General features: G+C 45.5%; 1 protein-coding gene across 1 annotated transcript in view; it reads right to left on the bottom strand.

Annotated features, from left to right (window-relative positions):
• The window catches only part of QPCT (glutaminyl-peptide cyclotransferase), a 205,846-nt gene that overhangs the window by 119,871 nt on the left and 60,949 nt on the right, over positions 1-25,026 (bottom strand). Inside the window, exon 3 of the mRNA XM_018569769.1 lies at positions 21,279-21,560. Coding sequence (XP_018425271.1) covers positions 21,279-21,560 — 282 coding nt within the window. The remainder of the gene's footprint in view (positions 1-21,278; positions 21,561-25,026) is intronic.

The following is a 25,026-nucleotide window of genomic DNA, read 5'->3' as shown; positions in this document are numbered from 1 at the left end:
TTTTTTTTTGAATAACTTTTTTATTTTATTTTAATATTTTCATACAAACAAGGTAAGGTTTACAGTATATATAGCAAATTGCATCAGGTGGACAGTAATAAGAAATTCACAGAGAGGGTGTATACAGATGGATCAGGGCTATCCCACCTAGCAGCACCCACATTTGCATTTACAGTTGATAAGAGCAGTTAAACATTATTACGGGCCAATAAGACCGTTAGTAAGTGTGCATAATGAGGTTCATTTCTTGAGCATGAGTCGCAACAGATATATCCCGTGAGATAAGCCACTATGTGTTCCCTTCCTCTAAACAGTTATGCTGTCCAAATTGTGCAGAGCTAAAATCAAGCCTATCTTTGTAATTAAACTTCAAGTGAAAACATGTCCTGCACGTAAAAACATGTATAAACCCATTGCCTATTGAAGACGTAAGTATACTCAAGCATAAACCCATACCAACATAAAACTAAAGAAGCGCCTAGATGCACTTCGCAACTGGTTAACAAACTACCACACTGCCTCAGCCTTGCCTCGCCTTTAGCAATCCCCTCTCCCCCCACGGAACCATTTTCCGAATTTCAGTTTGGCTCAAGGTGTCCCCATAACCATGTCGCTGTCATCTCGCCCCAACCCACGGGACACAGGACTACCCCGGGCTGCCCCTCCTGGGTTCAATATCTGAGTTTCCATATAATCCCAGGCTGCCCATACCTTCTTATAAATATGTATAGTATTATTCAATCTGGCCGTTAGAAGTTCCATCTCCTGCACCTCTTTGATGCGTTGGTAAAAATCCACCTCAGATGGGGGGGCTTGGCGTTTCCAATGGAGGGCAATGAGGCATCGGGCTGCTGTCAGGATATGGGAGGCCAATTTCCGCCCATATTTTCGGTGGTGCAGGAACGGAAGTCCCAACAGGTAATGGATGGGTTCCAGCGGTATCTTTAATTGCAGCGTGCTCTCCAATGTAGTTTGTACCATCTTCCAGAAAACCTGCAGTTGTGGGCAGGACCAATATATATGGTATAGAGAACCTGTGTGTCTGTCATTTCGCCAGCATGTTGGCGACACGGTCGGGAATATAGAGTGCAGAAGTTCGGGGGTATAGTACCACCTATACAATATTTTATACTGGTTCTCCTTATAAGTTGAACATATGGACGATTTTGCTGCCGCCCTCCATATCAACTCCCATTGATCTCTCGTGATAGGAACTCCCAGATCCTTTTCCCATTGGACCATATAAAGATGATGGGTAAAGTGTTCCGGGTGCGGAGTGAGTAGCATTTGATATATAGCTGAAATCAAACCCTTCTGGGATGGATCGGAACTGCAAAGCATTTCAAAGGGTGTCCTTTTATCAAATTTGAGGTTCGGGGCTATGGATTGAGCATAGTGTCTAATCTGTAAAAATGGAAACATAGTTTTATATTCAATTTCCGCCCAACTGGATTGAGGCATGGGGGAGCATAGTGCAGGAATAGTTCGCAGTTGTGCCGCCATGTTATATTTAGCCAAAAGTGATAGCGCCAGTCCACCCCTAGCAACCGGTGCAGTAAGTATCGTTTTTCAGGAACCCATTGTAAAGGGACGTCAGGTGCGGTATAAGCATGTCTGCATAAGTTTTATAGTAGAGATATGTAAATCCATCTGGGCCCGGGGATTTACCGTTAGGAAGGGACTGGATAGTAGCCTGCAATTCCTCCGAGGATATTGGGGCATTTAACGCCTCCAAATCCTTAGGGGGGAGTTTCGGCAAGTCATAGGAGGAGAGGTATTGTGCCATCTCGAACTGTAAGGTCTCATCCCCAGATTGGAAAGCGGGACCATCTAGGTGATAGAGTCCCCTGTAGAATTCCCCAAAGACTTCCGCTATTCTGTCAGGGTGATGCTGGAGAACCCCTCCCTCATCCCGTACCACCGTCACCCTCCTATTATCTATGTCAGTTTTAAGTTTACGGGCAAGGATAGAGTGTGCTTTATTTCCCTTTTCATAATATCTCTGTTTCAGATACAGCATGGATATTTCCGTTTTGTGAATTAGCAGGTGGCGTTGTTGGGCCCTAAGATTAACTAAAGAGCGTATGATATGTTTAGACGGTTTAGCAGCCAGTATACGTTCCTGTTCCACAATGTCGGTTTTCAATTGCTTCTCCTTATGCAGGCGGTCTCTCTTAATCTTAGAGGACAGTGCTATACATGTGCCCCTTGTGGGCTTCCCATAAAATAGAAGCAGATGAAACCGAACCTATATTAGTAACAAAATAAGATCCGATCTCTTGTGCCAACTCATCCCTGGTCACCTCGTTCTTTAGGAGGCCTTCGTTCAGCCTCCAGTGGCATTGTCTAATGCGAGAGGGATCTAACTGAAGGACCATCTCTATAGGGGCATGGTCAGACCAAGATATAACTCCCACATCAGCAGACAGCAAATTTCTCATGACCGGAGTATTCACTAGGAAGTAGTACAGTCTAGTATGAGTTTTGTGAACAGGTGAATAAAAAGAGTATCTCTTCTCCGAGGGATGAATCAGCCTCCATGAATCCATAAGGGAATATCTTCGTAAGAGACGCTGGAAGCGTCTTGACTGAGAGGTGGTATTTCTAGGGGGTTGTTTATTGGGTAAGGGTAAATGGTCATACGTCATGGAGTAAGGTAAGTTGAAGTCACCCCCAAAACAAGGTAGGTGCATTCCCATTTAGTGAGTTTTGCAAATACCTTTTGGAGGAACATAAGTTGATTACAGTTGGGGGCATACACATTACATATCGTAGTGGGAACCGTTCTCCAGACTCCATGTAGCATGACATAACTCCCTTGTTTATCCAGTATGACATAGGGCAGGTATCCCTCAGCAGTATAACTACCCCCGCCTTTTTATTTGTAGTAGATGCAGCATAAGCTCTAGGATATTGAGAGGTTAGGAATTTAAAAGAGTTAAGTGGGCAGAAGTGCGTTTCCTGTAGGAACACTATGTCAGCATTTGCGGATTTCAATTCTCTAAATAACAGGTTCCTCTTAGCTTGAGAATTCAGGCCCTTAACATTTAAAGAGAGCAATTTACATGCAGGGATCGTCGCCATGGTGGAGATTAAAGGAAATGACACCTGAGCATGTACCGTTCCCTAAAATAGGAAACCATTGTAACGGATATGTCACCACTCCTGCACCCCCTACAATAAAGAGAGACGTAAGCAGACCTGAGTCACGGAGGGGAGACATCCGGAAAACCGCAGTGGACCCCGGGAGAAGGAGAGTCGACCGTATCAAAGTCGACATCCAAGGCGAAGCGAGGCAAGGCTGAAAAACATAACTAAAAGTAACAACAATTACAAACAGATAAGCAAAAATAAATGTTGTACGCACAAGGGCATCTAACCAGTGTTAGTATATCAGTAATCGAAAAGCCAAGCCCTGTGCTACGGGGTAAAGTGCGTCTCCACACACAGTCAGATAAACAGCAAAAGTATTCCACTGACTCTTTTGGAGATCAAATAACCGAATCACCCACTGGTATTGAGCACCCCCACACGAGGGTGGGAGGGGGATGGGGAGAGAGTTGGTTATAAGCGTAGGGAGAGGAGAGAGGTGGTAGGGAGTTGGAGTAATTTGGCAATATTCAACGGTGAATATTATAAAGTAGGAAAGGGAGATGGGGTAAGATCATATACCGCTCCATCTGCCCGCTACCATGTTAGTATATAAAAAATAAAGTGGATTAGCAGCCACGGGGCGGCAAAGTGCCAGCAAGCCCCCCACAAGTAAAGGAGTGATTGTAAGGCACTGTACCTCCCTGTTCCAATAACAGCATGAACCATCAACAGGGTGTAAAAGCAGTAAGTAAGTAAGTAGGTCCCTCAGGTATGCAAAATGTAAGCAGTCAGTCAGCGATGTCGTCTATGAGTGGATCCAATAGAGCCCCTCTGCTTGCGAGCTGAGGCGTCACCAGGTGATTCCATCCTCACCGACTTCTTCCTGGGTGTGACGCCCTGCCAGGTAGAGGGTTCCGGACCTAATTTTGGCAAAGGGTCCCATCCAGCAAGGATAAGGCAATTAATGCGGAGATCCGAACAAAAAGCTGGCAGGTCTTCCGGCACTCTAAGTATGGCGCTTTTGCCATCTCTTCGTGCGTTGAGGCTAAAGGGGAACCCCCAACGATACGGAATGTCATTATCCCTCAGTAAGGTCAGCAGAGGTTGGAGACATCGGCGTTGCTTGTGATTGGCCCCGCCAGACAGCGCTGGACCGAGGACGGGTAAGTCTGTTACAATCCCGAGGATTGGCAGCAGAACCCCTCGGTCGGAGGGCCCTGTGAGCACGATCAATTTCTATTTTGTTCGTAGACGGAGCCCCCAGAATATTATTGAAAAGTATCTGTAGTACTGCCGGCAAGTCCTCAGACCCCGTTGCCTCCAGTAAACCTTTAATGCGAATATTATTTCGGCGCCCGCGATTGTCAAGGTCTTCAACATGGCGTTGCAACTCGCGAATGGTAGCAGCCTGAGCCACAAATTGAGACTGAAGGCGGTACACATCATGCTTAGTCGTTTGCACTTCCCCATCTATGTCTTCCACTCTTTGCGTCAGATGTTGGAAGTCCTGATGGAGTACTTGGATTTCAGTTTTACAAGTGTCCCTCACTTCTTGTATCAGCAGTCGGAAGTCCCGTTTAGTAGGGATATGCCTCATGCATTCCCTCCAGGAGGCATAGTCATCATCATCATTATTATCAGGCCCTGAAGATGAGAGCTGTCCCATCCCTCCAGCAGGCTTTCGTGTATGTGGGGTCTGTCTTAGGGCTAGTGCAACTGCATCCACCTCTCCCCCACTCAGGGCCTGTGCCTGGGACGGCTCATCCTGTGAAGCTCCCGAGGGGGAGGGCAGGTCCCTCATGCCCCCGTTCTTTTTGGGCCTCTGCGGCCTACTAGTTTCTCCCAATGGAGGGTCCCAGGGGCCGGGTGAAAATAGGCCTTTAGTCTGCCTGCTAGGGTCGGGGTGTCCCCCTCCCTGAGTGGCGTCAGGCGGCTGGGGATGGGTCAGAACCACTGGACCCCGATCGTGGCCTACCCGCTGTGCGGCCTGCGGCGTCCACGCCGTATCATCTGTCCCCTCCGTCCAGTCTCCAACCCGATCCGCCGGTCCCTTCGCTGTGACTCCGGGGACATCTGCGAGCAGGAGGAGGGGGAGGGCGATCCTGCAGGAGATTCACCCTGTTCGATTCCCGGGACGATTGAGAAATGGGCAGCAGAGGACTCACGCCCGCCTCCTTCACCAGCGCCATCTTGCCTCGTGGGTGCAGGTCCGTCCGGTCCGGCCGATCAAAGTATCCCCTGATCGAGGTGGACGCCTGGGATTTGCGGTAGGAAGATGAGGGACCTTCAGAGCTACTTTTCGTTTTGCTCTTTCGCATTTTAAGGCACTGGAACGGCTGCTAAGTGTATGTAGGTAGCGGGTCAGATGCGGAGCTCTCTAACAGTACGTCCTCTCACATCGCCGGCTAGCCACCCCATATTACTTCTTGACAAGCGTGTGCTGCTGCTATACTGTATATTCAGCTTCAGTTGAGAAAAGTACAACACTTTTTTGCTTTCGACTACACCAACTTATAGTTCCTTCTCCATATTGGAAGATGTAACCACTTATTGATTTGCAGTCTGTGCAGTCTCCGGCCCAATCAGCATCCGCATATCCAACTAGTTTTGGATTTGACGCTGCTGGTAGTCGTAGCTTCATCCGAATTGTTTCTTTTAAGTGTTGTATTACCCTCTTTACTGTGTTCCGTTCACGCTGACAGGGTGCTGTGACTTTTCTAGCGAGTATGCCCACTGCTGCCGCTTATGTCTGATCTTGTCCCAGTGGCAATGTGTAGTATCTTTCTGACTGCTCTGCGGTACATGTCATTGTTGGGTAGCCAGTTTTCTGCTTCATTGCTCTTTTGGTAGCCTGGTTCAATAGGTGTTTTTACTTCCTTTGCATCTTGCATGTGGAATTGTTCCAAACTTTCTGCAATTTTCTGACTTTGGTTGAGAAGATAGCTTCCATCTCCTTCCTTTTCTATTTGAATTCCCAGACATTGACTGATGTCTCCTAGCTCTTTAATTTCAAAGTTTTGTTTTAGTCTGTGAACTATTTAAATATAGTCTCCTTCTTGTTCAAAACAGGTTATAATGTCATCAACTTAAATTAGGATGTGCAGTATATCCATCTGTCTTCTTGATTCCTGGAATAAAGACAGGGATCTGCTTTGCATGTTGTGAATACCTCTTTCGTGAGTATTTCATTCACTTTTTCATTCCACATTTTTGCAGATTGCTTCAGTCCCTAGATGCTCTTGTTAAGTTTACACACGTAGTTGTGTCCTTGTTCAAACCCTGGTGGTTGCTCTATGTAGAGATCTTCCTTAATGTCTCCATATAGGAAAGCGGTTTTAACATCTAGGTAGGCTGACGATATTTCCTTGAGCCAAAAACGGTACATTGGGATGGCAAGAACATGACAGTTTTAATATTCCGTATTCATGAAAAAGCATGCATGCGCGCATAGAAACAATGGGCGCCACCATCTTGGTGCACCCAAGAGGGTGGTGCGTCAGATGCACCAAGATGGCGGTGCCAATACAATGAAATACTATATGCCTGAATATATAGCAATTTATATAGTAATTTGGATTCGGATGAACTGCCGAATTGACAGAAATTAATTGATTTGGCAGCTCGTCCGAATCAAAATGCACATCTTAGCTATAAACAATTATTCTTTAGTGCTCAGGTCTGGTTACTAGAGCGTTAATAAGAGCACTGTATGACTCTGGAAGGCTGCATAGCAGTAGCGCCACTATGTGGTTATCTTTAATTTCCTCTCCAATTGCACGTAGCTGTTCTATGATTTCCAGAATGGTATTCACATGTTCACACATTTCCTGGCCTTTTTCTAGCCTCATCTTATATAGCTTGCATAGCAGATTTAGTTTACTGTTTAGGTTTGAACGCTCATGCAGTTTCTGTAATGCATTCCATATAACTTTAGCTGTATTTTCTTTTTTGACGTGGATAAGCTGGTCATGTTCCACTAGTAGACTTATAATTGCTTTTGCTTGCCTGTCCTTCTTGTCCCATTCCTCCTTGGGTCCATTGCTGGGTCTGTCTGTACTCAGCCGTCTTTGCAGCAAGAGTGCAGCAAGAATGCAGCAAGACGCATCTGCATTTTCTTTATAAATATGCCCCCCAACATTTTCAAAAGTTACCTGCAGATCGCGCAATACAAATTGGGTGTTCTTGGAGACTTCCTTCAGCATTAAATGGTTGGCTTTTGGGTTGAATTTGCTGGGCCGGACTGCTAAGTAGTCCTGGACTACTTAGCAGTCATTTGAAATCTATTCCACATGATTGATTTTAAATAATTTGCCAATCTTTTTATACCCCTTGCCAGACTCAGGCAACCACAACCTTCTTTCAAAGGCTCCATTCACACCTGCATGTTTGGAATTCAGCGTTTGGAAAAAGGCACGGTCGTTTGTGTTTTTCTGGACGTTTGTGAAAATGCCCAGAAAATCATGCATGTACTTTTTGCCACATTCCGTGTTTTTGTGCACACATATGAACGCGCACATGTGAACGAGCCCCATAGGAATGTATTGCTCAGAAAAACGCTAATGTTTGAATTGAGCCCCAGGGCCTTAGAGTTCTTTAGATCTTGGCATAATGACACAACACACATCAACATCAAATAGACCACCAGACCCTAGATATCTGAGGTTTAAATAGGACATGTTCTACCTGCATGCTCCCAAAGGAGGTTATAATCATTTACACTTAATCTGAAACACTCGGTTCTGATTTGTTGATTTTAGGCAGTGTTACCAAACTTTTTCCATGTGACAAATCTTCATCTTGGTTAAATAAACTTTGAAATGAATACACCATGTCAGTTGTATGTGTCATTTGTTCAAGTATATAACACATAAGTTACAAATAAATTAAAGCCTAACTACAGTCAACACAGAAAGCAGTTACAGCAACTTTTTGTTCCATTTTGGAAAAAAAGTTTAATGAATAAAAGCCGACACTGTTAGCACCCTTATCGGTGTTAAATAGTTTGTCCAAAACCACTAACTTCCACTTTTGCAAGATGCACTAATTGATTTTTTTCATTCAGACTGCAGGCTAAACTACAAAAAAATAAAAGAGGATTCCCCCAACAGGCTTTTGTATTCTGACAGTCAGACCCCGCCACTGTTGAAATACCCAAACAGTAACTGCAGCTGATTGACACTACGCTCCTCCGCGGATGCTACATACAGGGTTATGTAGGAAGATGAAGGGAGGGGTGGAAGAGCTAGGCTAACATAGACAGTAATTAGATATTCCCAAAAAAGGTGAGGTCTAGGACTTGCCAAGGAGCTGTGTCAAGGAATTTATAATCCTGAAGAAGTCCTGAAGAAGCCTTCAGGAATCTGGACAGCGGCACACAAGAGCTGTAAGAACAGCCCAGTATAAACCCTCCCACATCCAGCAAGCCTCAGCTTTGTAGCAAACAATAATAGGTGTGGATCTTAGAAAATCTAGATACTAACAGATAAGCTTAAATATTGAGTTGATGAATCCACCTAGCGATAGAGAAATAAGCATCCAGCTGGCCCCTGCTAAGACCCTTAATAATGATAAAATGAGAGTAAGATTAATGAAAAGTGGCTGAAGCTAAGAGATAGGCTCCTATAGAGTGTACTACATCAAAACAATGGTGAGAAATATCCTTAGGAGTTCTTCCTGGGATGAAATTTAATTCACTAGCCCAAGCGAAATACACTTTCCAGGTACCATGGTAGACTTTCAAGAGTGTAGGAATACTTGAATACTCCCTGCAGAGATTTCCCCCCCCCCTCCCCGCTCCGATCCTCCAGAGCTGACTGGAGGAACGCACGGGGGAGTGGGCGGGTACAATGGTTCGGCTCCACCTGGAGTATGTGGTGCAGTTTTGGGCACCGGTCCACAGAAAGGATGTCCTTGAACTGGAGAAAGTCCAGCGGAGGGCGACCAAACTCATAAAGGGGATGGAGGACCAGAGCTATGAGACACGGCTACTAAATTTAAACATGTTTACGTTGGAAGTAAGAAGATTAAGGGGGGACATGATTTTCATGTACAAAATGTTCCATAGTCATAGCAACATTAGCAACAAACTCTTTGAGATTAATTCCGTAACAAAGACTAGAGGACACCACCTAAAACTGGTAGAAAAAAAATTTGAACACAAGGGGCGAAGGGGATTCTTCTCAGTTCGCGCGGTTAGGGTCTGGAACTCACTGCCTCAAGCGGTAATTTCCGCAATTAATCTGGAATCATTCAAGAGGCTTTTGGACGACTTCCTGGGAGACCGAAATGCACAAGGGTACAGGTACTCTTAAGAATGAGAACACCCATGAACCTATACACACACACACACAACAGGTTGGACTTGATGGACTTATGTCTTTATTCAACCTCAAATACTATGAATCCGATAGGCCCCTGCTCCTCTGGACCTGGGTTTCAACGGAAAAGTTATTTAAGCCAGCAACTGAGAAGCAGGATGGTCAGCTGCCCCTAGGACAAGGGTACAGACAGTCTGAAGGGCCTGTGGAGACTCTGCGAACAGTTTCACTATGTCCAGTTACCCTCCTGGGCAGTTTGGTGCAATAAGGACCACTAGAATGCCCTCCATCATGATCCTGTGGAGAGGGAGAGAGAGGAGCTTCAGAGGAGGTAAGGCATAGATCAGGTTAAAGTGATCCCATGGATCAGAGCATCCACTGCAAAGGCCTGATAATCCCTGGACCTGACAACAAACCTGTCCAGTTTGTTGTTAAACCTGGAAGTCAGGAGCTCCATGTCTGGTGTCCCCCCACTTGACAAAGAGAACTCAGAACACCTCTGGGTGAAGGGACCATTCTCCGAGATCCAGACATTGACAACTGAGGCAGTCTGCCTGCCGATTTTTCACATCTTAGATGTGCACAGGAATTTGGGCCAGATTGTGAAGTTCTGGCCAAGCCAGAATAAGGTCCACTTCTCTTTGAGCAGCACGACTTCTAGTGCCTCCCTGATGTAGGGCTATTGCCGTGGCATTATTCAACTGAATCCTGTTTTGGTGATCTTGCAGCTGAGGGGTCCATCATTGAAGAGACAACCAAATTGCCCTGAGTTCCAGGATACTGATCAGGAGCCAAGCTTCCTTCAAGGAGCAAGTGCTGAGAGGGAACTCTGCCCCAGCCTTTTAGGCTCACATCTGTCGTGAGTACCTTGCAGACCATTGGGAGGAAGGATTTCAATGATTCCAGCATCGGACTGGAGATCCACCATGCCAGGCCAAGCCTGTTCCTGCTGGTCAGGCACATAGAACTATTCAGAGACTGGATCTGCTTATTGCACATGCTAGAATGTTGAGATGCAACAGTCTGAAGTGAAACAGGGCATACGGGAATGCTTTGAAGGAGGTCACTAGGGATGTTCAGATACCAAGTACCGTACTCAGTACAAGTACAGATACTTTTCCAGCTCCAAGACTAGACTACAGAAAAATTCAAAAGTTAGGAGGAAGCTGTCATTTTTGAGATCGCTAATTGATCACAAACACAAGCACCGTGTGACCTTTTCTAACGAGGGCATACAATATGTTAAGTTTCACTGTGATTTGTGCATCCCTGTTTTAATGTATGATTTAAAAATAAATAAATATATATAATATATTTTAATAAATATATATAAGGGATGCACCAATACCATTTTTTTTAGGTACTCGCAGATACAAGTACTGATATATTTTTGTTTAGTGTCATGTGACAGTTTTTCTAAAACAATACAGATTCATGATTTCAGGACAGTGGTGCAGTGCCAGAGTCAGATACCCAGCTGCAACTTCTGCAACCCTGGTAGTTCTCGTGAAAATGCCAAGTATCGGCATGGTATCTGAACATCCACTAGAGGCCAACATTAGGTCCAAAACCCAAATGCAAAAGCGGATATTTGTGTAGCTCCTGGACCAAAGAGTCCGAACAAATTTGGAAGCAAAGAGACTGGAGTTTTACCGGGGAAAGGAAGACCCTGGATAGGGCCGTATGCAAGACTAGACCCAGATACTCAAAGTGTTGAGTTGGATCCAGTGCTGATTTTTGGAGATATAGGATCCACACAAATCTTTATATGGTCTGCATGATCGGTCGGACGTTGGCTGTCAGAGTCTGGGCTGACTGTTTCCTCAGAAAGGGGTCGTCCAGATATCCCACAATGGGCATGCCCAATGGGGATGCCCTGAAAGGGAAGCAGAGTGAGAACAGGGGCTAGCACCTTGGTGAAAACATTGAGGTACAGTAGACAGGCCAAAGGGACAGGAAACAAATTGGAAAAGTTGCATGCCATCAGCAAAAGGCAAGTAGAGTTAATGTGCCAGGAAGATAGGCGGTAGCCCTACCGTGGCTACTACCTAACCATAGACCCCTTACACTTAGCCCCATTATGAGGCAAGCTTTAAAAGTGTGGGACTCCCTGAAATATTCAGTAGACTTAATATCTCCCTACCTGCCCCTTCTTCCCCTTCTTTCCCAGCCATTGTTCCTCCCTGCATATACTAATCCGCAACAATTTAGGTGGTGGAGCAACAATGGGTTTACAATACTGAATGACTTCTTTCGCAATACCACTGTACCCACCTGGTCATACCTTAAAGAACATAAACAGATCCCTGATGCAGAACTATTCTGTTATTTCCAAATAAGGCACTGGGTATACCCTCTGCAAGACCGGAGAACCCCAAACAGATCACTTACTTGCTTTGAGCATATATGCCTACACTCACCCGATGGGCCCAAACAGGTGTCAATCTTGTACTCCAAACTCAACTCCCTGACGCGCATTAATCTGCACTCTTATCCTGCCAAATGGACCTCTGATCTCAATATAGATTGGACTGAGGAGGATTGGGGCAGGGCCTGGAGAAACATTTCCCGATGCTCGCATAGTGTCCCCAATATGGAGGTGGCATATAAGGTGATGTTTCGCTGGTACCTTGTCCCTACTCGTTTGGCCAAAATATTCCCTACCTCATCCGCTGTCTGCTTCCGTGGGTGCACCCTCCCTGGAGACATGCTCCACATTTGGTGGACCTGTCCGTTCGTCTCCCGCTTCTGCACTAAAATGTATCGTTTATTGTCCCGCCTATTTAGCACCCGTATTCCTAAGAATCCCGTACAGGCCCTATTACACGCCACAATACCTGGTTTAACTACTTCTCAAGGCTCCTTATCACATCAGACCTTTCTAGCGGCCAAATTGACTCTAGCAGGTAACTGGAAAAAGCAAGTCATCCCATATCGCGAATTTACCCTTAGGTTGGACAACATCATGAAAGATTATCCAGTATCCTAACAGATACCCACACTAAATTTTTGAAGGTTTGGGAGCCTTGGGTGTTACACCAACATCCTGAATTAGATGTGGAAACCCTTAGACATCTATAGGAGGATCCTTGTGGGGCGAAGTAGATGCCCCCCTAACGGAGACAGGCAGCGGAACCATTCAACCGACTTCGCAATGCAACCAATAAAACGCCAAACTGATGGATTTACTACCCAGCCCACCCTTTCCCCCCTCCTATTCCTCCCTCCTTCAAAATACTTTCGTTTCTATATTCTTTATTTGCAGTAGACAGCCATGTAGCATGTATAACCAATTTGTACTTTTTTACTCAACCTAACTATGTGAAAACCATAGGGTTCTACTGAACCCTATGTGTACTGTCTACACTATTTATGGAAATTTAATAAAAAAAACTTTGTTACAAAAACTATTGCAAACATATCTGCAGAAATCTGCAGTTTAAAAGTTTATAAACGTCCATAGATCAATTGACACAAAAGAGGATAACTTCCTCCACGTGATTGTGCAAGCATCCACCCTTAACTGAAACAGTTCTAAAGACCTCAATGCATCCACCTCCACACAGAAGCACACAGTGAAGCTTACCATATTGTATGCCCTTGTTAGAAAAGGTCTGTGTTTGTAATCAATTAGCGATCTCTGGAATGAAACAGCCTGCACCACTGCAATCTTCCACCTAGGAGATCAGCCAAACAACTGCAACCACTTGTGGCAAGTTACATCCCAGGAAAAAGCAAACAAAAGCACTCCAATGATGCAGATCATATTTATTTAATAAAAACATAGAAAACCCCCTTCTAAAATCAAGTGGAATAGTTCGCACAGCATCAAACAGTAAGTAACAGCATCTGACGTCACTCGCCCCACAACTTCTACAAGTTTCAGCCAAAAGGATGTCATCAGGGGCTGGCAAGTGTGACAATCAGACATTCATAAAAAGCCTAATACATTTGCATAATACCCACCCAGTGCATAGAACACTTACATTGTAATAAACCATCAACTAAAAATTCTGAAGTTAAAAGAAGGGAGGCGCTCCTTAATATAATATAGTAAGGGAAATACAAAAAAATAAAGTTTACAAAAGATGAAACAAAACCTCAGATTAGCTGTTTTAATATAAAACATTTGATATCTAAACATTTTGGCTACATTCAAACCAGGTGAAATTAGATGCGTTTACATGCTTTTAAAAAGCTTTTCTAAATGCATATATATGCATCAAATGATTTCCAATTCACTCATTGCATTTAGATGCTTTTATCTGCAGTCAGTTTATCTGTGTGTACAAAAAATAAAAGTCAGGTGCATCCAGGAATACAGATCTAGCCTGACAGATATTTCTCTACATATAGAGCACAAAAATGCAAGTGGATATTGTGAATGTAGCCTTAACCCATCAGGTAGTAGAGTCCCTAGTTGGTATACAGTTGTGTGAAAAAGTGTTAGCCCCCTTCCTGATTTTTCATTGTTTTGCCCGTTTGTCACACTTTAATGTTTCAGATCATCAAACAAATTTAAATATTAGTCAAACAAAATGCAGTTTTTAAAGGAAGGTTTTTATTATTAAGGGAAAACAAAATCCACATGGCCCTGTGTGAAAAAAGTGTTTGCCCCCTAAACCTAATAACTGGTTGGGCCACCCTTAGCAGCAAGAGCTGCAATCAAGCGTTTGCGATAACTTGCAATGAGTCTGTTGCAGTGCTGTGCAGGAATTTTGGTCCACTCATCTTTGCAGAATTGTTGTAATTCAGCCACATTGGAAGGTTTTCGAGCATGAACCGCCTTTTTAAGGTAATGCCACAGCATCTCAATAGGATTCAGGTCAGGACTTTCACTAGGCCACCCCAAAGTCTTCGTTTTGTTTTTCTTCAGCCATTCAGAGGTGGACTTGCTGGTGTGTTTTGGATCATTGTCCTGCTGCAGAACCCAAGTTCGCTTCAGCTTGAGGTCATGAACAGATGGCCGCACATTATCCTTCAGGATTTTTTGGTAGACAGCAGAATTCATGGTTCCATTTATCACAGCAAGTCTTCCAGGTCCTGAAGCAGCAAAACAGCCCCAGACCATCACACTACCACCACCATATTTTACTGTTGGTATGATGTTCTTTTTCTGAACTGCGGTGTTACTCTTACGCCAGATGTAATGGGACACACGCCTTCCAAAAAGTTCAACTTTTGTCTCGTCAGTCCACAGAGTATTTTCACAAAAGTCTTGGGGATCATCAAGATGTTTTCTGGAGACAAGCTTTTATGTTCTTTTTGCTCAGCAGCGGTTTTCGGAGTGGAACTCTGCCATGCAGGCCATTTTTGCCCAGTATCTTTCTTATGGCAGAGTCATGAATACTGACCTGAAATGAGGCAAGTGAGGCATGCAGTTCTTTGGATGTTGTTGTGACTTCTTGGATGAGTCGTCGCTGCGCTCTTGGGGTAATTTTGGTTGGCCGCCCACTCCTGGGAAGGTTCACCACTGTTCCATGTTTTCGCCATTTGTGGATAATGGCTCTCACTGTGGTTCGCTGGAGTCCCAAAGCTTTAGAAATGGCTTTATAACCTTTTCCAGACTGATAGATCTCAATTACTTTCTTTCTCATTTGTTCCTGGATTTCTTTGGATCTCGGCATGATGTGTAGCTTTTGAGGATCTTTTGGTCTACTTCACTTTGTCAGTCAAGTCTAAAGGTGTACGATTATCGTACTAGAATCGCGGGAAATCCCGCGATCGTACGATATTCGCAAAGTGTATTGAAGGCGTGCGACCGTTTCTACTGTACGGTCGTATGTCTTCCGTTGAACAAGCAGGCTTGAAAACCCGCAGAGAATCGTACAATTCTCAGCGGGTTAGTGGCCTGCTTGTTCGACAACTGCCGAATGGACCGGTGTGCGCATGCGCCCACTGCCCGTTTGCAGTCATCGGGCTTGAGATGATCATAAGTACGATCTGCCTGTCCAAGATGGGCAGATCGTACAAGCTTTTAATTAGCTTACAACCATCGCAAGACTTATTGTAAGGTATATGGGCACCTTTATTTAAGTGATTTCTTGATTGCGAGCAGGTGTGGCTAGAGAAATTGAACTCAGGTGTGATAAAACAGAGTTAAGTTATGTTTCAACAGGGGGGCAAACACTTTTTCACACAGGGCCATGTGGGTTTGGATTTTGTTTTCCCTTAATAATAAAAAAACCTTCCTTTAAAAACTGCATGTTGTGTTCCCTTGTGTTACCTTTGACTAATATTTAAATTTGTTTGATGATCTGAAACATTAAAGTGTGACAAACGTGCAAAACAATGAAAAATCAGGAAGGGGCCAACACTTTTTCACATAACTGTATCCATCGTTTCCAATTGTGAAATTTCTCTGCTTTTATTGCACCCCCTCCAGTTGTATTTTAGCCCCTAGATAAGGCTTCTAGACTTTTATGCATAAGGTCCTTGAACACTGGAATGTCCTTTACAGGGCATATTAAGGTCTTTAAAGCAGGGAATGGTTGGATCTACAACTGGGACAGCCCACTTCTTTAGAACCCCCTCTTCAATAGGATATTACTGTGCTAAACATTTGGAAGGGGTAAAAATCTTTTGAGGTTGAGGCTGCAAAAATGAGTATACAGGGAAAGTTGTAGCAGGTCCAGCCATTTTCAGAGAACCCGGGCTGGTTACCTTTGGCAAGGCTGACACAGGTTGCCCTAGGTCAAGGCACGTGTACATTGTGCATCAGTGAGGATCAAAATGGTATCCTTGCGTTTGGGAGATATATCAGCAGACCGATCCTCCTCATGTACTGAGTCCTTGGAACTGGACAAGGTGACATCTTCATCATTAGGAAATCAAGACGCAGCTGAACACAGAGGAAGATCAGAGATGGACTCTGGGGGAGAGGATGAGAAGCTAATTTGTGCTGATTCTTTGCTACTTACCTGTGGTCAGGTGTGTCTGAATACCTCCTGAGTGGGATCTCGTCATCGGCGGCGGTTTTTATGAAGCGTAATAAGAGCAGATCGACTCGCTCATCGGGAGGCAGGGCTTGTGGTGTCTCGGAGGTTGCCATTTTGGCTGTGCTGGCTGAATGCAACAAGATATCGGTGAGCACGCAGACAAGCAGCACTGATGTGACGCCTCCCTCTCCATCTAGCTCCGACATCCTGGCGGCCATCACGTCTTGTAAAGAGGCGCTCACGAACAAGATCGATTCCCTCTCGGCGGATGTGAGTTTCTTACGCCATGATCTGGATAAATTCCGAACACGCATGGGGGAGGCGGAGGCCCGGATATCTCAGGTGGAGGAGACAACGCGGGCGGACTCCGCTGGAGTCAAGCAGCTACAACGGCAGCTCCAGGGCCTGCAAGAGAGGGTGGTAGCTACCGAAAACCGGCTACGCCGCAACAACATCCACGTGCTGGGCCTTCCTGAGCGGGCGGAGGGAAAAACACCGGCCGAATTCGCCGAAACCTTTCTGGCTACCCTGCTTGACCTCCAGGACCTACCACCGACCTTTGTGGTGGAGAGAGCGCATCGCATCCTGCCCGTCCCACCAAAACCGGGCGCTCCGGCCCGACCGTTCCTGATTCGAATGCTAAATTACAGGGATAGAGACCGGGTCCTTACAGCGGCTAGAGGCCATCCTACTCTACAAAAATGCCAGTGTCTCATTGTATCCTGATTATTCTGCTGAAATACAACAACAGAGCAGATCCTTTACAGACGTCCGAAAGAGGCTCCGGGAAAAGGATCTGCAATATGGCTCCTATATCCCAGTCGCTTGCGGGTGAGTGATGGCGCCACTACTTGCTTCTTTGACACCCCCGCGGCGGCTGCAGCCTGGCTGGCCAACACCTGACAGACGCCTACCACTGGCATTGTGGTTGCTTCCACTTGGTAAGCATACCTTCATTATTTCAAGCTACCTTCTCCTCATCCAGTTTAATCAGCACCCCAGGAAAAGGGAGCCAGAGGAGTCCTGGATCTCGAGGACTTGGAGTTCTAGTCGGGATACTACACTGCCCTAGCAGACTGTTTAGTTTTTGTTCAACGTTTTTGACTCAATTCACAAGGGTGTGTCTTCTAGGCCTGGTGGAGGAGGTAGCCCCGACCAGGTCTGAATGCACGCTGCTAGGTTTGACCTTGTTTTATGCCCGCAAGGCCATTGCCATGTGCTGGAAGAAGCCGGCCACGCCGGAACTGTCTTTCTGGAAGAAGCTAGTGAATGACAACTTGCCCCTATACCAGGACACGTATGCCCACAGGGGATGCCCTGACAAATTCCATAAGGTTTGGGATAGCTGGTTAGAATGTGTCAAGTTCGCCGAATATGTGTACTCTTTTGGATCTCAGCTGCGGAATTTGGAGATCAATTTATTTGAAAGGAGGGTTTTTAAGGAGGTGGTTCAGTGAACGGTACCCAATTACACCAAGTGCGGTTAGGTGGCCGTACTCATCATTTGCCACCGGGGGGACCGCTAGGGGAATCTGTATGTGGCCCTGGGTGTTTAGAAGACACCTTACATAATATACGGGGTGACTAATTGGCAATGCAGCTGGCGGTTTGATCAGGTGCAAAGGAGTAGTGTGTGCAGACTATGAATTCTGGTACAGGTTGCAGCAGTAGAGGTAGGTAATGCGTGTATGCTTAATATAGGCAAGGCAAGCAGTATGGCAGTTAGTCAGCAGGGTATATTGATATATAACTCCTCTCCTCCAATTATAATTCAGGTTGTAGCGATAGGCATAGGCAATCCCTGTAACTTAGTAGTTATAATGCAAGCAGTATGGCAGTCAGCAGGTCATAGTAAGATGTAACTCCTCTCCTCCAATTATAATTCAGGTTGTAGCAATAAGCATGAGCAATCCCTGTAAGCTTAGTATTTATAATGCAAGCAGTTATCTATATGTCCTCCACCAGTATGCTAGATCTGGTATGCGATACACAGTTCCTTTCAACTATAACGTTAGGTTCAGGGTCAGTGCCCAGGGTACTTGCGCTTAGTTGAATCAGCCAAACGAGTTGTATGTCAGAGCCTCCGATCCGTTAGACTGCAGGTGCTTCAGAGGGGGTGAAAGAGGTAACTGCTGCATACGATGAGTCTCCAGACTGTGGACTGCACTGGGCGAGAGGGTAAGATACCGAGGTTCACCGTTCATCACTCGACGCTCCAAACCGAGAGAACGCCGAGTGACGAAAACAGCTGAGCCTTTCACTGCGGGGCCGCGCCCCGTGGGCGGAGCCTGCGTGACGTCATCGGCGGAGTGAGACGTCGCTGGATCGCAGGGAAGCGCCGGGTAAGTCTATGACAGTATGCACGAATTCTGCAGTAGACTTTGATGCAAGAGTCTGAGTGGGACCCACTGCCCTTCTCGAAGGCAATCCTGTGCCACACTACGAGATACACTTAATACTAACATACATGCCATGACCGAGCCCGTAACAGACGAGTATGAAGGAAGATGTTTTTTTGCAGTGAGCTATGTTGGGAACCGTTTCCCCCACCTGTACCACGGAAGTCCTCAATTGGGAGGACTCCTTGTTTTATAAATATTTTCTTTTCTTTATAACTAGGTTTTGATGTAAGCTGTAATTGTATGCAATGCTATGCCTGGTGCCCAAACCATTGGACACAAAAAGCTTGCACTGTTGTGTTACAAGTGAAAAACAATAAATTATTTTATCCCCCCCCAAAAAAACAAGGAGGAAATAAGGATTTCTCTGAAGAGGGGAGCGATTGGGGAAACGCTGCAGACCTCCAAGATAATGGTCAAATGTAAGTTGGCAGGGCCCACCAACCCACCGAACTTGCCCCTATGATCCGCAATAGTATGTAAGGAATTCTCAATTGGGGTACTCAAGCACAACAGAGCTGGAAGGGTTGAGCCTTCTGTGACTCATCACTGTATGCAGCAGGGAGCCCAGGAAGGAGTCCTAGAAGATCACTGTACTGTTGTAATGAAGGAAAGGCAAATCAAAGTTCAGTAAGGTCCATGTGTATGTTCCAATATGGTGAACGCGTGTGCACATCCCAAAAGAAGCTGCAAAGACTCCAAATCAAATAACAGAAATGTACTTCATGCGCAACCAAGATGCAGCTGGCAATCTGTATTTTAACCCCTAGGGGACCAGACCACAGCACATTCAGTCTCCCAGAGAGGGCAAAGGCCCAGACTTACCACAGTGGTGTTCATACTGCAGTTTTCCCATGCAAGTGGGTAGGATGTGAGGAACAAGCCCTATCCAGTGGTCTTCTCCCTCTCAGTGGGCATATTCCCTAAGGTCATATTCCCATAAGGTTGATCGCGATCTACCAGTCGATCGCGTCTCGGGATCCCCACTGCCCTCCAACATCTGTATACAGCTGGGATCCGAGAACAAGTGAAGGAACCGCTGCAGCCGGCGGTGGCGGGGCCGCTGTCACAGAACTAAGGCTCCGTCCTCCGCCCCCCCCGCAACTGAAGTACTTCCCGCACTTCTCCTCTGATCCCCCGCTGCCTCTGCCTGGGAGAGCAGGGGCGATCCAGAGGAAAAGCTGAGCCCCCGTGTGCAAGGCCGAGCGGCAGAGGATCGGTACATATCAGTGATATGTACCAATCTTCTGTGCAGGACAAACACTGGAGCGATCAGCTGATCACTCCAGTGTTTGTAAATAACTGGGGACACATAGTGCTATGTGTCCCCAGTTATGAATGAACAGGATACATCACTTTCTGTTTATTCATGAGTTTCTCAATGGGGAGAAGCACTCTGTAAAGAGGCTCCTCCCCATTCAGAAACTGGATGATAGTAAAATATTTTCTGAATGAATGGGAAGCCTCTGTGCTTTCCATTCATGCACCACGGTAGGACAGGACGCCGGGGCCTCTAGGACACACTGGAATGTAAGCCGGCCGACTCCCTGCGTTCAGGGGCGGGAGGGGGTGTGGGGTTCTATTGAAGTCAATGGCACCGCAGCCATGCCCCCCGCCCACAGTGCGATCGCCCCGGAACGCAGGCACATTAGTGCCTGCATTCCTTTCCAGTGTGATCTGCAAAAATAGTGCTTGCAGCATTTTTGCGGATCGCACTGGACCGGAACGCAAGCCCTAATGTGCCTGCGTTCCGGGGCGATCGCACTGTGGGCGGGGGGCATGGCTGCGGTGCCATTGACTTCAATAGAACCCCACACCCCCTCCCGCCCCTGAATGCAGGTGTTTTTTCGTTGGTAGATCTCATTGAAGTCGTCATTTGAAAAGTAGATCTCCAGACGAAAAATTGTGGGCGCCTGTGCCCTAAGGAATCTTCAGGGACAAGGTTCAACAAGGCAAATGTACCAAGGCCCTGGTCCTGTGTAAAGCACGCTGCGGGTAAGTCAACGCATTGCACCATGTGCCTAGGTGAGCATCCAATGCAAAGTCCAGTGCCCAGAGGGCCACATTATAGGCCAGCTGTGCATATTTTTTCATGACAAGGTCTCCCTGTGCAAAGTTGAGGAGTAGGTGGTCTGGATATTAGCTGCAAAAAAAGATCCTCAGTGGCTCTGCAGCAGCTTAAAAATGTTGCTATTAGAAAAAAATCTTGAGAAAAAAACAAAAGGGAAAAAAAGAAAATGGTTTGCTTCCCTCAGAGCAGAGAGATGCCCATTCTCCTAAGGACACTGGTAAAAAATAGACAATGGAAAAATTGGAATAGGAGGGATATATATGGGGCTATCCTTATAACTCTTGTTTGCCAGTGTCCATTCTCCTGAAGTCAAAGGCATAACTCAAGGTTCCAAAATACATCTCCTGTGTCCCATAATTAACTGCAATTAAGTTGTTGATAGGGTCGCTAATGATCTTACATTAGAACGACTAACATTAAAGGTAAACATACATAGTTGAGGCACTAGGTTACCACATACCTTTAACTGTTGAAGACGAGAATCTAGTGCTCGAGCTAGCTCTAACAGCATTGCACACGGAGCAGCCGAATCAGTGGCTCCAACAAATACTCTGCCATCCCACTGTGGACTGAAGTATTTTGAATCATAATGGCAAGCAAGAACTAAATGACGCTTGGCAGCAGGATTCAGGGTCGCAATAACATTGGAGAACATTACATATCCAAAAGGGGTCTGACTTTGGAATGAATCTTCTTCTATAAGCCAACCAGCCTGGAGTCTTTGCAGTCTTTGCTTTATATGCTGTTAATAGAGAAAAACAATATGTTAAAAGATTATACATATAGTTACATAGTCAGGTTGAAAAAAGTCTTCAATAGGAACACCTCTTGATTGACACATTTATTATGGAATATGCTTGCTATATCTACTAGAAAGTAAATACTAGGGATGCACCGATACCGTTTTTTCTGTATCAAGTACCGATATATTTTTCACCGATACCGAATATCGATACCGGAAGTCCTAATAAGGAAACCGGGCAGCGTGTAATGGCTTGCCTCCCTGATTAGCTGGGAAGCCGTCTCCATGCTCCCTCGTCACCAGGTGACGAGGAAGCATGGAGTCGGGTTTCTGGACAATCAGGAAGCCGGGTGGTTGTTAATGACTCACCATCCATCTTCCTGATTGGCCAGCTTCTCGACCAATCAGGAAGCTAGGAGTCGAGTCATTACACGCTGCCCGGCTTCCTGATTGGCCGGGAAGCTGACTCCATGCTCCCTCGTCACCAAGTGATGAGGAAGCATGGAGCCGGTTTCCCAGCCAATCAGGAAGCTGGGGGGCGAGTCATTACCTGCTTACCGGCTTCCTGGTTGGCTTGGAAGCCAGCTCCATGCTCCCTGAGGCACAAACCAGACAAGGTGGATTATTTAGGTATTTAGTGGTCTTAATGGTAGTTACATGTAGTGCTCCATATTGTGTCCCTTTGACGAATGACTCTTTATCTCCTACTTCCTTCACAGTGAACGTTATGATCATTTGTGATATTTCATATTTTAGAAATCTTGTCGTACACCTGCATCTCTCCTATGCCTTAATAAGTTTTAATACAAAAATATAAAGCTTTTGACTGGATTGTTCCTTTGGGTACTTGTTGCATGTGTTGGCAGGGCTAAGACCAATTAGCCAGCACAGGGTGCAGAAATGACAGAGGCCAAAGGATTACCACCTTTAGGTCCATAAAAATCGAAAATGGAAAATGTTGTGACTTGGTTAAATTACTATGATTTAATCATAAAGAGGACAATGAAACAGAAACAGGATTAACATTATGGTAAACAAAATATGTTCTTTCATTTGGGAGCAAAGGTATTGTCACAATGTCCTGGAATGCATGCCGGATTTTCCATAGTGTCCCCTGTCCATGCCTGATTTTCCCCTTGGTCCCAGGTGCTTGACTGTTTGCCTATAGTGTTTAACAGGACTGTAGCCAATCTTCCCACTTCCTGTCCTATTTAGGATTACCTCACTTGTTGCTCTGGGTTCGAGCAACAAGTCTGTTCCCTTGTGACTCTGTGATTCCCAGTGTCCTCGTACTTTCTTGGTTCCCTGTGAATTCTAGCTTCCTCGTGCTTACTTGGATCCTTGTGCTTCCTGGTTTATTTGTGTGTCCCCTGTGATTTCCCAGTTTGGCCATTTCCCTCTCTGCTGTTCCTTGTGTCTCTGTTTGTACTAGTTCTCAGTGATTCCCTGAAAAAACTGTTGGTATCCCTTTCTTGCATTTACCTGTCTGCAGCATGAGTTTGCTCAGCTGTGTTGTTTGTTCCCAGTGTTCATATATGTCTCGCACCCCTTTCCCTGTGTTTCGTTATGTCTCCTTTAGTGTCTGTGCTTTACTCCTTCCCCTGTGTGTACCTTTCTGTGATACGCACATTCCCCTGTACACATCTCCCAGTGTGTCCGTAGCCTCTGTGCTACACATCTCCCAGTGTACTCCCCTGTGTGCATTTATCAGTGCAATGCACAACCCCCTGTGCATTCCTTGTGCACATCTCCCAGTATATCTGTAGCCCCTGTGCTACACATGTCTCCCAGTGCATATCTCCTAGTATATCCCCCTGTGTGCATCTTCTATTGCTACACACCTTCCCTTGTGCACATCTCCCAATCGACTAAATCGAATAGTTGTTGCAGCTCTAGGATCATTTAGCCTATTTATGTTAGCAGGCCAGAATTGTAAATCTATTGCTGCAGTGTATTCTATATGTAGTACATGTACAGTACACATTCCCAATACACTGCAGCAATAGATTTACAATTCTGACCTGCTAACATGCATAGGTTAAATGATCCATGGTACAAGTACATGTTATGTACTTATGTACATATTATGTATTATGGATAATTTAACCTATTCATATTAGCAGGGGAGAATTGTAAGTCTATTGCTGCAGTGTACTGGACGTGTGTGCTGTATCATGATTTAACCTATTCATGTTAGCCGCTATTCAGCGATCTTGCCCAGAGCCGACTACGCACCGCATTTGGCAACAGGGATTGGAGTGAAACTGTGAGTGAGGGATGCTGGGACAGGGCTGACTGTAAATCTATTGCTATAGTGTACTGGAAGTATGTACTGTATATGTAGTACATATACAGCACACACGTCCAGTACACTGCAGTCTGCAGTAATAGAGTTACAATTCCGCCCTGCTAACATGAATAGGTTAAATCATGAACCACAGTACATAACATATAGTTGTACTATGGATCATTTAACCTATACATGTTACCAGGTCAGACTTGTAACTCTATTACTGCAGTGTACTGGAAGTGTGTACCAGGTTAAATGATCCACAGCACACACATCCAGTACACTGCAGCAATAGAATTACAATTCTGCCCTGCTAACATGAATAGGTTAAATTATCCCAGAGGCAGATCCATGATCGGATTTGTGGTTTCACTACAGCGGTGTGAAAGCAAATAGAAATGTTTTATTGTTCTAAAACAGTCTTAAATTAAAGTTCTTCATAATCATAAAGAAATTGGCCTAAAATCATTAGTCTGTATTGGTTTTTTTTTGACAAAACAAATGGCGGAGTCTAAAGCGCTACTACCCTTTGAGAACGGGGAGGGGGGGAGGTAGTTGATGGAGGTTTTCTGTCACGTCAGATGCTCCGTTCGATGTAAATGACGAGAGGGAGACAGAGGTAACACATGAGGCATAAGTGATGGTGCCAAGAAAAAGAGAGTGTAGTAACTCACCATGAGGTACACATGGGTGTGCCGTCATCGACGTCCGGGTCCCTGTGATGGGGGCTTGATCCTGTGGATTCCTCTGGGTTTGATCGAAGTGTGTGCTGGCTCCGTCGGAGACCCCGTTCTCAAAGGGTAGTAGTTAGAAAAAGTATTGGTAATTGGTATCAGCAAGTACACGAGGGGAAGTACTTGTACTTGGTCTTGAAAAAGTGGTAACGGGACATCCCTAGCTTGCAGCAATGTCAACCTTTTAGAACTTTGTAAAGGTGTGGACCTGAGAAACCCGAAGCATCCATTCAGTGTTGGGACCAGATGAATGATGTCTTCTTATCAGACGTGACGCGGCCATTCTGGAGTCACTAAAATTACCAGAATGCCTTCCAGCTCTATTCTTTGTAACAGCCAGGGCAGATGTTTCAGAGAAGGAAAGGTGTAAATCAGAGAGAACTTGTCCAGATAAAGGGATCACTCTCCTAAATCCAGACTCTGACAGCTCAGATAGTCTGTC

This window comes from Nanorana parkeri, unplaced genomic scaffold, assembly GCF_000935625.1.
Source record: "Nanorana parkeri isolate BGI_ZX_2015 unplaced genomic scaffold, ASM93562v1 scaffold1392, whole genome shotgun sequence".
In the NCBI taxonomy this organism is placed as follows: Eukaryota; Metazoa; Chordata; class Amphibia; order Anura; family Dicroglossidae; genus Nanorana; species Nanorana parkeri.
The sequence above is the reverse complement of the archived record's forward strand: the minus strand, read 5'-3'. Positions and strand labels throughout refer to the sequence as shown.